Genomic DNA, 14,071 nt, shown 5'->3' with positions numbered 1-14,071 from the left:
TTTTCCCTGTCTGGGAGCTCCCATCTAGCGAGGAGGATGGGCTCACAGACAACCTCCACCTGACAGCAGGCTCTGGTTGGGGAAGGGCTCTGGCTGTCTTCTAGAGTCTGGGGAGGAAAAGGAATCAGGGGCACTCCTCATTCACAACAGCGGCCTCGAAACAGATATCCAAGTCTCGCTGCTGAGCGCGATGAGACTGAGTAGTTCCTGAAGAGGTTAATTCCGCTGTCTGGGATTTCCAGCAGGGGCTGTTTGTGGTGGCGGGGGTGGGGGGTGGGGGGCGGGGTGGGGGTGGGGGGGCGGGTGTTGGAATTCAGGTGGGTTTTGACATTCACTTTTCACAAGGAGCCCTGGAAGGGAGCTTGCCTCTTCTGGCTCCTTCCTCCAGGCCCTTCCGGCCCTGAAGGGTGACCCTCCTCTCCAGAGGGTGATTGATTCATATTTGGGAGGCGGCTCACTTTGCCTTAACGTTCCCAAAACAGTGCCCCAATTTAAAGAACTTTTCTTTTATCTTTTTTTCTTTCTTTCTTTCTTTCTTTTTTTTTTTTCGAAATAAACTTTAAACCTGAACTTGTCTAAGAAAATCCCCTGTTCACCACAAAGCCTATGTGAACAGAGCTGGTCAAGATGAACAAAGGTGCACGTTAGTTAAAGCGGTGAAAACAAATTTTGTTCAGTAACTAGTGACAGGAAGGAAAGAGCTGAGCTCCAGTCCCATTTGTGCAGAAGTGACTGGACCCATTAAAGGGACAATGGCGTGCCGGTGGGGAGCTCAAGTGAAAAATGACCAAAGTTGGCCGGTGGAAACGTGGTCAGACCCTTGAACCTGCTAGGGGTAATTACGGAAGGTAGGATCCCGTCCTCCCGCAGAGACGGGGACGCAAGCCCTGTCCCTCCTCGAAGGAACGGCTCTCAGGTCCTTGAACTACAACTGTCCTGGAACTAGACAGTTCTAGTCACCGAAGATACATAAACACATCTCAGAGGGCCAGAGGAAGGCTGGTAATCGTGAGCCCTGCCGAGAGCATGCTCTAGGAGGAGGTCGGGGCTGCAGCCCCAGACGCCGGCAGGAGCAAGGCCTGAAGTGTCCCAGCAGCGGCGAGCTCGCCCAGGCAGGTGTTTCACTGGAGATGTGGCGGGGTTGGGGCTGGGGTCATCCCGGGGACCTGGCCAGAAGCGACGCTGGCCTTGGGTCTTCTCTTAGTGCAGATGTTTCCATCGCGCGGCTTAGGGGCCCCCAGTGCTGCAGGTCTCGGAGGGATCTGCAGGAGCGAGGAGTTCCCGAACATTCTAACACCTCCCAACCTGCCGCCCACGGTCCGCTTCCCGGTTCGGTTCGGAACGCGCGATCCGGCAGCCGGGGGTGCTGCGTCAGAATCGGGACGTAGGGGGAGCGGCGGGGGGCATGTGGGGGGCAGAGGGTGGTCCCGCGAGGGGGACCCTGGCGGTGCAGGCAGGGGGCGCCGGCTCGGGGCCCGTGACCAACCAGGAGAAGGCGGGCGGTGCGGGGGCGGTGGGCCTGGGCGTTCTCCGCCCCACATCCGGTGACGGCGCGGCTGCAGGCCTTGCACGCGCGGGCCGCGGGGACGACAGGGCCGCAGGGACGACAGGGCCGGCCTCGAGCCGCCGCGCCTCCTTCCGCCCGCCGCCAGCCTTGAGCGCCCCCGCGCCCCCAGCATCCGCGGCCTCCCTGCGGAGGCTACCGCCGCCGCCCGCGCCCCCGCCCGCTCGGCCATGGGCGCCGCCGGCTCGTCGGCTCTGGGCCGCCTCGGCCTCCCCGCGCCGCGCCTCCCCGCGCCGTCCCGGCCCGCCTGGCTCGGGGTGGCCGCGCTGGGACTGGCCGCCGTGGCGCTGGGGACGGTCGCCTGGCGCCGCGCGCGCTGCAGGCGGCGCCGGCGGCTGCAGCAGGTGGGCACCGTGGCGCAGCTCTGGATCTACCCGGTCAAGTCGTGCAAAGGGGTGCCGGTGAGCGCGGCGGAGTGCACGGCCTTGGGGCTGCGCTGCGGCCACCTGCGGGACAGGTAGGGCCGGGCCGGGGCTGCGCGGGACCTGCCCGGGACGGGGTTGGGGGGGTGCTCGCGGGAGGGAATAGGTTTGCATCTTGCGTTTCCCGGGTTGTTGGTTGGACGCTTTGCCTTTGATCCTTTAGCTGGGAAGGTCAGTTCGTGTCTGGTTGCGATTTGGAAAGGTGGGTACGGTGAAGGACGGGGTCTGACCGGGTTATCGCCAAGTCACCTGCTGTTCTACACTTTTTGATTCTTAGTCCACGGCACAATAGTAGAAAATAAAATGCTGTGTAGGAGCACACGTGGGCAAAAGGCGGCAACGCTGAAACCAGGTCTCCTTCAAGGACACTGGCTTTGGTCTCGCTGAAGTTTGCTCCTCCCACGTCGCCAGTCCTGGAGCAAGTGCCTGGGAGACCCGGGAAGGGGGCGGGGGGACTTGATCCACTTTCGTAAGTAATGAGCCGGTGAAGTTTTGTGTTGGGAAGAGGGGGTATCTACGGCATCGCAAACGTAGTATTTGCCGTTAAGAGAATACTGTGCCCCTCTCCCCAGAGGCATGGGGAGTTCTCCCCATGAAGAACTCTGGGTAAAATCTGTACTCACATAAGGACCAGCATATGGAAGTTCCATTCACTTCCCCTAGAGAAGAAAAGGTGTCCTGTCACTGAACTCATCCCAGCCGTGAGGCTGCAGACACTTACTCTCAGAATGATGCGGCTGGGTGTCTGGAAGGCTCACTTGATGGTGAAGCAAGCCAACACTCCAGCAAGAGTGAACAAGGAAGAACAGAATCCTCTTCTTTGGTTCATTAGGGTTAGGATGCCTTCCTGTCCAGCTAGGGTGCTCTTGCTGTGGTCCTCTGTACACAGAGGATGGGGACATTTGCAAGTTGGTCACTCAAAGAATCTTGTAGCAGAGGCTATCTGCTGCCCTGAGTTCACTCTGGGACACACACATTCACTCTTCTCAGCTGTCTTCTTTAAAAATGTGGACTCTCACAGCTTTGAAAAACTTCAGCTTGTTTTAGAGAAATGTTGCGTATGCAGACCATGTAACTGTTGGGGATTTTCCATCCTCCTCCACTCCGGATTTCTAATCCTGGAGAGACTTTCATGTTTTGTGTTTGTTTTCAGTAATCTCTAACCTCCAACGTGGGGCTGGAACTCAGGACCCTGACATCAAGAGTTCCATGCTCAACCAATGAAGCCAGCCAGGTATCCCTAATCCTAGAGAGGATGGATGGATGGATGGATGGATTGATACCTATACTTTATGCAGATTTTCTTGGTTTTCCCGTAACATCCTTCTTTTTCTATCCTAAGATCCCCACCAGGATACATTTATAATTACATTTGGATGTTGTGACTTCTTGGGTTTCTCTAGACTGTAATAGTTTCTCAAGCTCCTACTGTTTTTTGATGATCTTGAGAGTTTTGCGGAATCCTGAGTGGGCATTTTGTAGAGTGTCCTTGAGTTTGGGTTTGTGTGATATTTTCCTTATGGTTGACAGGGATTATGGATTTTTAGGAGGAAGAGCACAGAAGTAAAGTTCCATTCTCCTTGTATGATATCAAGGGTACACAATTTATCAACAGAACTTTTAAGCTTTTATTTAAATTCCAGTTAACATATAGTGGAATATTAGTTTCAGGTGTACAAGATAGTGATTGAACACTTCCATAGGGACATCCCGTGGTCATCACAAAAAGTGTCTTCCTTAATCCCCATCACCTATTTAACCACCCCCCTCCCCCATCCCTCTGGTGTCCATCAGTTCTCTATAGTTAAGAGTCTGTTTCTTGGGGTGCCTGGGTGGTTCAGTCAGTTAGGCATCTGCCTTTGGCTAGGGTCGTGATCCAGGGGTCCTGGAATCAAGCCCCACATCGGACTCCCTGCTCAGCAGGGAGCCTGCTTCTCCCTCTCTGCCTGCCACACCCCTGCCCCTGTCTGTGCACGTTCTCTCTCTGTCTGTGTCAAATGAATAAACAAAATAAATAATATCTTTAAAAAAAAGTCTGTTTCTTGGTTTGTCTGTCTCTTTTTCTCTTTACTCATTTGTTTTGTTTCTTAAATCCCACATATGAGTAAATCATGTGGCATTTGTCTTTCTTTAACTGACTTATTTTAGGAGAGGAGTGAGTGACCAGAGGAACTGTAACATTTAATGAGCCACTAGAGAGATTTTATAAAACTTTAATTTCCTGGGAGTCCTGTCCCAGACCTCTGGAATCAGAGACACCCAGAGGGAAGCCACCTCGTGTAGTGTTAAGATCTCCCCAGGTGAACCTGATGCTATCATTAAAGGGTGGTCTCTGGGGCATTAAGAAGGAGAAGAACATGTTTAGAGCTTATTCAAGTATAAAGGATTAGAAAAGCCTTCCTACTGCTGGGAAAACTTTAGGCGTAGGGGTAGTAGACACCCTCCCCAAACTGGGAGAAGCAAGTCCTTGTGGTGCACATCTAGAGAAAGTCTCCTTGTGCTACTTCCTTCCCCACTTGAAGGACTGAAGTCATTTCTCAGAGAGATTTCCAGTTCTTATCTGTGTCTCTTTGGATCGTCTGAATGACTCTTTTCCTGCTTCTCATTGTCACTGCTTTGCTGTGATTATTGGTTTTGTGGAAAGAAAGGATGTGTCCTTTGCTTTTCTCCTTCAGTGGGTATCTGAACAGAAATGGAACTGTGTCCACTTCCCCTTGTGTTGAACAACACATACTTGGAGTAGGGGGTGGGGCGAGAAGACTGGGAGGAGGCAGGTCGAGGCAGTGGGATGACCATGGGTTCGTGCCATGTGTGCCTCACACACAGACATCCTGTTCCATGGGTGACCTTACACAAGCCTCAGCACCATCCTGTGGCCTAGATGTTATCTCCACTCTGCAAATAAAAACCAGCAGGATCAGAAAGGGTGAGTGTCTCACCCAAAGGAGCTGTGTGCTGGGGTTTGAATGCGGATCCCTGTGGGTCCAGCAGTCGTGTACTTTCTGTGAAGCCAGTGTGATTTGCAAGGGCGAGGATTGCATGGATGGGGAGACCTGCGCACAGTCATCGAAACTTCCTGAGCCTCATTTTTTGTTCTCATTTACAGAAGGAAGGGCTTGGACTTGATGAGCTCAAAGACACTATGTAGTCTAGGTTGTATTTATTAAGGGATAATTGAAACTCAGAGACAAGCTAGAAAGAACTCTGCTGAATGACTGCTAGTCTCTCAATGATAACGAAACTGAAAACAGCCTGGAATGCAGGAAAAACTCTTTTGGATTTATTTTTTTTTTTAAGGTTTTATTCATTTGACAGAGAGACAGAGAGAGTACACAGGCAGGGGGAAAGGCAGAGAGAGAGGGAGAAGCAGGCTTTCTGCTGAGCTAGCCAGGAGCCCGATGTGGGGCTCGATCGCAGGACCTGGAGATCATGATGTGAGCTGCAGGCAGACACCCGACATCTGAGCCACCTGGGCGCTCCTAGGCCTCTTGGAGTTAATTCCATTTGGAACCATTCTTAGAAGCTGGGCTCTTCCTCCATAAGGGCTCTGCCCTCAGATTTCTAGAACTATTCTGTTCAAAGCTCTTGACAAATTTGTGAATGTTTGGTTTGGGCACCCTGGACTTTGAGCTGGTTCAGAGTCCGTCTAGCAGAACGGACTGATTGCCTGATTGGCACAGAAGGTGGGAGGGTTGGCTGCCCTCCTTGACTTTGTAAATCCTGCTCTCCGTAGTGGGTGTATATGACTCCATCCGTCCTAAATCTGCCCTACCCTTCCGAAGCCAGCCCGTGATGCTCTCTGCACAGACTGTCATCTCCCGGAGAAACGAGTTCTCTGAGTTTATCATCCTGAGCGTCACTGCCCTGTGACTGTCTGTGGCTGGGGCCTGCTCCCCCTCCCCCACCCTCCTTCAGGCTCAGGCACTTCTGCTGGCCAGACCAATTTCTAAGTTTAGACATGAGGTTTTCCAGCTGCCTCGGGCTCTGCTCCGCCACCCCTGTGATCACTCTGGTCACTGTTGTTCTTTTGGAGAGTCTGAGCTCTGGCTTCTGCACCGACCCTCACACCGCACACCCCTACTTTAGGAGTAAAAGAAGGTGTTAGTTTGGGGACCCCTTGGTCGCGAATAACTTTCCTTCAGATCTGGCAGGACAGAGATAATTATTCATTCACTGGGCATCGTTTGTATGCAAGAGAGGACAAAGGCTGTGACCCCGTTGAGCAGGATAATGAGCGTGGTTGGGGTCTGTTACAGGCAGCAAGTCTTTATCTTTTATTGGTGTCTCTGTCCTTTCCCGGTGTTAGACTGCCTGCAAGTCGCACTTGACTTTCCACTGGCAGCAGGTGGCACAAAATGTCCAGCACCCCCCTCCCCTTTTCTCACTGTCGCTGCCCAGGGGTTAACCCCTGTGCCGCTTAGCAGCAGGCTGGAGCTCAGGGAGGGACTCACGGTCAGAACTCACATGCGGACTCCTGCTGGGACTCCTGCTGGGACGTGGGTCTGGCCGGGTGCAGATCTCCGAGGGAGTCCTTTTGGGTGCTGGGGGATGTTGGAGGTTGAGGGCGCAGGCTTTGGCAGGATTAGCCGGAGCAGGGTCATCCAGAACTCTGCACCCGGGACGAGGCTGGAAATAGGAACAGGGCCCAGCCCCAAGGGAATGGAGCAAAGTAGCAGGAATGCCCTTGGTCGCAGAGCCCCATAGCGAGCAGGCCAGACAACCCTGGGAGCCCAAGACCCTGGGAAGGAAAAAGAGGGATGGAGGTTTGGAAAGCCCTTGCTTTCAGCAGCTGCTCGGAAACCAGTGCCTTCCTCACGTGCTGCCCTGTGCTCTGTGACAGATGGCCCTGAAACTTACTTTCTCCAGGGGGAGCAACGCTTTTTAAATATCTTTTAGTCATCAGATCCTTTGTGTGGTGTAACTCCGGAATGTAGATAAAAGCCACGCGGACCTCCCCAGGCCAGGCTCCCTTCCCCTTCCCCTTCCCCGGAAGGCTTAGTTCTCCCCGAGATATGATACGGTATGAAGACAGAGCCTAAAACAGCGGAGGTAAGTGGCTTCTGACCCAGCCCCTGGTTTGTGGGCAGCTTCCTTCTCTGCATCAGAACATGCGCACGGAGAGGGGACGAGGTTTTTCTGAGCTTGTTCCTGTGTGTTTTCCAGGTTTTGGCTGGTGATTAAGGAAGATGGGCACATGGTCACCGCCCGGCAGGAGCCTCGCCTGGTGCTGGTGTCCATCACCTATGAGGGCGGCCGCCTGATCCTCAAGGCCCCCGGCATGGACCAGCTGGCTTTGCCGAGCGAGCTGCCCTCCTCAAACAAGCTCCGGGACTGCAGGTGCTCTTGCCGGGGCCGCTGGGGACGTGCGGCGGACGCGGTTTTCCTGCAGGCTCCTCCCTGCACCTGTCCCGCCGCAGTGTGTGCCGTAGGTGATGAGTTTGGTGAAGGAAATACCGAGGAGAAATCCGGCCAGGGCTGGGATCGATCCAGTGGTCAGGGCTAGTGGGCGAGGCAGAGTACTGTTTTCAGGTCCCTGGGATTTCTTTTCCTCCGGTGTGGTAAGGCAGGCAGAGGTGCAAATGACGGTGATGAAGAAAGACCTTTCCCGTGGTCACGGATCCCTGGGAACGTGAGGCTTGGCCTGTCATGCGGGGCCGCACAGAGGAGCGGCGGTGTTGGTCAGGAGGTGGGCTGCGCTAGGGGGTGGGGTGAGGGATAGGAGCGTGAGACTTTTTTTTTTTTTAAAGATTTAATTTATTTATCTGAGAGAGAGCAGGGAGAGAGAGCGCGTGCGCATGAGCAGTGGGGAGGGGCAGAGGGAGAGGGAGAAGCAGACTCCGCGCTGAACTGGGGGCGGGCCGGTGGGAGACTCGATCCCAGGACCCCAGTATCATGACCTGAGCTGAAGGCAAATACTTAACGGACTGAGCCACCCAGGCGCCCCTATGAGAGCCTTGACTGTGGTTTCCACGGGAAGTACCAGGCGAGGCGGGGTAAAGAGCGTCAGGGTTGGCTATTTGAGTCATTTCAGTGGGCTCTGGGGCCTAGAGGCTGTCTCTGGGTGGCTGGTACCTGGCCCTGGGTGGCTAGGGCTGGGGGACAGTGGCCTGGGCTGAAAGAGCCCAGAGTGGAGGTGGTTGGACTGGTTGGCACCACGGGAAAGGTAAGTTTCCTACCTGTAGGCGTTGACTAGCCCTGGGGGTGGGGGGAGGGGCGAGGTTCCTTCCACATCAGCAAGGCCCCAGGATGCAAAGCATAAGAATGTGGGAAACAGGGGTGCCCGGGTGGCTCAGTGGGTTAAAGCCTCTGCCTTTGGCTCAGGTCAAGATCTCAGGGTCCTGGGATCGAGCCCCGCGTGGGGCTCCTTGCTCAGCAGCAGGGCGTCTGCTTCTCCCTGTCTCCCTGCCGTTCCCCCTGCTCGTGCGCATGCACTCTGTCAAATACATGAAATAAAATCTTTTAAAAAATGTGGAAAAAGGTGGGTTTTGCATAACATTCTGAGGGAGTGGAAGAAGCTGGGGTGGTGGAGGGGAGGGTGGCCCCTGCCGCCGGGATGAGGGAGTAAGGACTCGTCGGGGGGTGGCGTTCAGGTGTGGGAAGGGCGCTGCAGACTTAGCGTTCCCTTACCCACTGGCTATTTTCTGGTTTTCAAAGTGCCAACAGGAGGCTCACCTGGCGCACGGAAGCTGGGGGCATAAGTGTGTGCCCTAGCATGGGTGTTGTTGTGAGGGGTTGAGGAATGTTCTGGACCCGGGAGCGGGTGCTTCAGGAACTTGTGAATGGTGGGGTCGAGTCTGCCCCAGGTAGTCGGTTGTGTGACGAGACTCCTAGAGGAAAGGCTGAAGGCCAGGAGGGACCATGGGGAGGCTTTGGGACTGAGCCGGGAATAAGTCAGAGGTCAAGCAGGGGCTCCACAAAGAAGGTTTAGAGAGAAGAAAAAGGCCCAAGGAGCTTGAGGGCAGTGTTGAGATTTGACAGGAGATGGGAGAGGCCGACCCCAAAGGAGGCGAGTCTAAGGGTCAGAGCGGGCCTGGGGGCATCGGGGAGCACAGGGCTCCATCTGGTCCGGAGTACCTTGTAAGCGCACATCGATTCCCTCCCGTATGTGGCCCCGGGAGGCCTCAAACCGGGGTAGCGCTCAGCGGGAGGTACAGACACTGTCATGGTATGTGAGGGTCTCTTCGGGCAGGGATGCTTGGAGAGAATCAGTTTCCAGATCCTCCAACCCCATAAATGCTTGTCTCTCACTGCAGTCTGAATCGCACCCACAGTGTGAGCCTCCTCCTCTCCCACCTCCCCTCTGTACGCACGAAAGGTTTGTCCACCCGTGTCTTAATGGGGAGCATTGCTCTGGGGGAGGGATCCTGTGGGCCCAAATAATGGGGAGTGTTGGTGCTGATGAAGAGAATGACTCCAATGACAGGGACAATCATTCTACAAGTCGGGGGTTCCACACACTACAATGAAGGGGCCACTGATCAGATTGTCGCTCACAAGGAATAAAGTTGATGCCGAACGTTATCTTATTCCAGCAATAAGTAAGAGTCATGCACAGACATATGGATATACTATAGAATTTATTAAGAAATTAATTTTAAACAAAATTTTACTTTTTATGCTAATCAAATTCTTGTTCATAATTGATTTTTTTTTTTTCAAAGTAGGCTCCATGCCTAACGTGGAGCCCAGTGTGGGGCCTGAACTCAAGACTCTGAGATCAAGACCAGAGCTGAGACCAAGAGTTGGACACTTAACTGACTGAGCCACCCAGGTGCCCCCAAAATACTTTTATTTATTTATTTATTTGACAGACAGATTACAAGTACGTAGAGAGGCAGGCAGAGAGAGCGAGAGGAGGAGGCAGGCTCCCCACTGAGCAGGGAACCCGATGCGGTGCTCGATCCCAGGACCCTGGGACCATGACCTGAGCCAAGGGCAGAGGCTTTAATCCACTGAGCCACGCAGGTGCCCCCCCAAAATACTTTTTGATGAATGGTTACTGTGTAGCAAATACTGCAGAAGGGCTCAAAGAACGAGTGACATTACTCAGCTTCATCCATTCTCTTCTATTTATTTATGTGAAAAGGTTTCTCAGGGCTTATATTTTATTTTATTTATTTATTTTCTGAGATTTCATTTTTTAAAAGCCATCTATACGCCCAGTATGGGGCTTGAACTCACAACCCCAAGATCAAAAGTTGCATGCTCTACCGACTGTGCCAGCCAAGCGCCCCAGGGCTTAAATTTTAAAACAAGGAATAAAGTTGATGCTAAACCTTATCTTATTCCAGCAATAAGTAAGATTTATACATACACAATAAGTTAGATTCATACATACAAGGGTATACTGTAGGAGTTAATAAGACATTAATTTTAAATAAAATTTTACTTTTTATGCTTAGTAATCATTGAAATTTGTAACTCATTTTGTTGTGACCCCTTGTACACAAATAAAAATTGTCGTGGTCACTCAATCCTGAAAAAATTTCTTTGCACTTAGGGCGTTAAGAAACAAAATTTAGGGGTGCCTGGGTGGCTCAGTGGGTTAAGCCTCTGCCTTCGGCTCAGGTCATGATCTCCGGGCCCTGGGATCAAGCCCCACATCGGGCTCTCTGCTCAGCACGGAGCCTGCTTCTCCTTTCTCCCTCTGCCTACTTGTGATCTCTGTCTGTCAAATAAATAAATAAATAAAATTTAAAAAAAGAAAAGAAACAAAATTTAAGGTTAAAACTCATCAATAACCATAAAATATATTAAGAAAAAATTATGTAAGAGAAATAGCATGTATATCTGTATTCAAGAATTAGAAGAGGAATGATATAAAAATGTGGACTATTGGGGCGCCTGGGTGGCTCAGTGGATTAAACCCTCTGCCTTGGGCTCAGGTCATGATCCCAGGGTCCTGGGATCAAGCCCCGCATCGGGCTCTCTGCTCAGTGGGGAGCCTGCTTCCCTTCCTCTCTCTCTGCCTGCCTCTCTACGTACTTGTAATCTGTCTGTCCAATGAATAAATAAAATCTTAAAAAAAAAAAGTGGACTATTAAAGTAGACCTTAACCTTAACCATGTATTTTATTTATTTTTATTTTTTAATTTTTTAAAGATTTTATTTATTTGAAGAGAGTGATTGAGAGAAAGAGACAGAGAGAGAGAGAGCGCGCAAGCAGGGGGAGGGGCAGAGGGAGAGGGAAAAGCAGGCTCCCTGCTGCCTGTGGGGCTCTATTCCCGGACTCCGGGATCATGACCTGGGCTGAAGGCAGACACTTAACTGACCGAGCCACCCAGGTGCCCCTTAACCATATCTTTTAAGAAACGAACAGGAATGGGTATCAAATCACCGTGGCATTTAGATTCCGTTGTATATTTTCAAAAGCATCTTTTCAAAGGCATTTTTATCTTTGTATATTAATATACATAATATACTTTATGATCATATTTTAAATACTAATATTTTAAATTCAATGGAAATGATAATCTTCTACAATAAATTAAACTGATGACAAAAATAGTTTACATGCCATCTTGCCATTCTGTGAGGGGTCCATAACATTTAAGCATTTTTTTAGTGGTCCTCAAGCAGAAAGACCGCTGCGTTATCTCACGGACCCTGCCCAGCTTGGGGGGTAGGTACTATATTATTCTCTCCAGTTTGCGACTGGAGACACAAGGTCAGGGGAGTTCAGCGGTTTGCATAAGGTCCCGGTCTAGAGAATGGTGGAGTTCCAGTTTGAGCCAGTTCTGCCAGACTCCGAACTTAGGCAGCATTGACCACACCATAGTCCCCGTCCCCTTCTAAGTAGCCTCAATCCTTGCTCCTCAAAGTGTGGTCCGCGGACCAGCAGCTTAGGCATCCTGAAGCTCGTCAGGCAGGCAGACTCTGAGGCTCCAACGAGACCTTCTGAAGCAGAGTCTGCATTTTACCCCGATCTCAGTCACTGGTAGGCATGTTAGGGTTTGCGAGGCTTTTCCTTGGGGCACGTTCTGCTGCCCCCCTCCTTCTGTTTCTGTCGGCCTCACGCTCCTGGCCTGAGGACCACGTCCTGGCGCTCCGGGGTGGGCAGGTCCCAGCCGTCTGGCGGTCCCATCGTTGAGGCCATCTCTCAGCGTGCTGCGGCAGGACGGTGACCTTGGCTCTCCGGTGACCCTTCCAGGCTCTTTGGTGTGGACATCAAGGGCAGGGACTGCGGCGACCAGGTGGCTCAGTGGTTTACCAACTTCTTGAAAACAGAGGCTTTCCGGCTGGTCCAGTTTGAGAAGCACATGAAGGGAAGACCGTCCAAGGACATCTTCTCTGCTTCGGTGCCGGATTACGAGGTGAGCTTCCAGGGAACGGCCCTTTGCTTCCACCAGTCCCCCCTCTGTGTCCGGCGTCCTTCTTACTCCCCAGACCACCTTTCTTGGGACCCTGGTTAGGAAAGTGTAGGAATGGCCTTGTGAGGGGGTCTGAGGGTGCATCCCGGGCAGGTGTTGGGGTGGAGAAGGCAGCGGCTCCGAGCTGAGCCGGCTCTCCAGCACGCGTGGAGGACGGATCGTGTCCCGTACTGTGGAGGCAGAAGCCGGGGTGACCCCCGGTGAGATGGGGACTCGGGAGACACTCACGTTGGGAAGGGGAAGTGAGAAGTTCGTTTGGGACCTGAAATTACCGAGGCCGACTTTCTCCTGGGGGTTCCCCTGGCCGTCTGTCTGGTGTGGTTATTTCAGGCACCAAAAAGCCACCTTTGGAGCGAGCCGGCTGCAGCCCAAAGCCCAGAGCCTTGGCTTCTGTAGCGAGCTAGGGTTTAAGATGCAGGCTCCTGGGGCGCCTGGGTGGCCCGGTTGTTAAGTGTCTGCCTTTGGCTCAGATCATGATCCCCGGGTCCTGGGATTGGGCCCCACGAAGGGCTCCCTGCTCAGCGGGAAGCCTGCTTCTCCCTCCCCCACTCTCCCTGCTTGTGTTCCCTCTCACTAGGTCTCTGTCAAATAAATAAATTAATTAAAAACAAAAAACAAACAAAAAAACAACAAAGTGCGAGCTCCTCGGGCAGCTCTCGCTTTCCTCCATGAGCCACAGGCTGTTTCAACGCGGGGATGATGCCTCGGCCCTCCCCGCACAGCCTTTCTGGCCTTTGCTTCCCTCCCAGCTGGGCCAGGGCGTCTCACGGGGCAGGGAGGTCTGAGGGTGGCATGTCCCTGGCGCAGGTGGCCTACCCGGACTGCTGCCCCATCATGATCCTGTCGGAAGCCTCGCTGGCGGACCTGAATACCAGGCTGGAGAAGAAAGTGAAAATGGACCAGTTCAGACCCAATATCGTGGTGACAGGCTGCGATGCTTTCGAGGAGGTAAGAGCCTCCCCGCTTTTGTGCTCGAAGCTCAGATGTGCTGTTCAGGGTGCTCACTGATGGCTGCCCCCTTACCCAGCCCCAGCTCAGACCCGCCACTGTCAGCTGTGACGGACACTGTCTTCCCTGAGTCCCCTTAACCTGGTGGGGCAGGCTGCTTGGGGCGGCCACCGTCCCCTCGCTGGCCCCAGGAGGGCGCCGCTCACCCTTTCCATCAAGTTGGGAACCAGGCCAGACTGTATCCTTCTGGCTCAGAGATAACTGAAAGAAAATGAAGAGAACAGCCACAGGTGTGTAAGGATTTGAGACTCCCGAAGCCCAGACCCTAAAGCGGTGGCCTAGAGGTACAGGAGCTCTGCCTGTGAACAGGGCCCCGGAGACAGTCCCTGCTGTGGCCGAGTTCTGTCCCGGAGGAGCCACGTGCTCGCCTGTGTGGCTGGTGGCTGGGATTTCCACCCTCTCCAGCCACAGCCCCCGGTAGCCCTAACAGGACACCCACATCAAACCCCAGTTGTCCTGCGATCTGTATAGAAAGACGTAACTGGGCGTTGCTTTGCGCTAAGAAATATCGAGAGCTCTAGTGAATGTTGGGGGTGGGTTAAACTTTATGAGCCCCGGAAGCAACCACATAGCAAATCCATTGAGGGCGTGTTTGCTGGGCATGAGACACCGAACTACTGTATTACTTCATACAGATTGTTCTATTTGATCCCGATGACAACCCTGTGAATTCTTGTATGACTGTCTCCTTTTTGTAAGGAAATTGT

At 52.9% G+C, this 14,071-nt stretch overlaps 1 protein-coding gene across 1 annotated transcript in view; it reads left to right on the top strand.

The window, feature by feature from the left end:
- Positions 1-1,558: 1,558 nt before the first annotated feature.
- MTARC2 (mitochondrial amidoxime reducing component 2) overlaps positions 1,559-14,071 on the top strand; it is a 34,865-nt gene continuing 22,352 nt past the window's right edge. The window contains exons 1-4 of the mRNA XM_080825274.1: positions 1,559-2,021; positions 7,150-7,323; positions 12,137-12,299; positions 13,164-13,304. Coding sequence (XP_080681400.1) covers positions 1,735-2,021; positions 7,150-7,323; positions 12,137-12,299; positions 13,164-13,304 — 765 coding nt within the window. The 5' untranslated portion in view covers positions 1,559-1,734. The remainder of the gene's footprint in view (positions 2,022-7,149; positions 7,324-12,136; positions 12,300-13,163; positions 13,305-14,071) is intronic.

Source organism: Martes martes (assembly GCF_963455335.1).
Source record: "Martes martes genome assembly, chromosome: 15".
In the NCBI taxonomy this organism is placed as follows: Eukaryota; Metazoa; Chordata; class Mammalia; order Carnivora; family Mustelidae; genus Martes; species Martes martes.
This window is presented reverse-complemented; position numbering and strand designations above follow the sequence as displayed.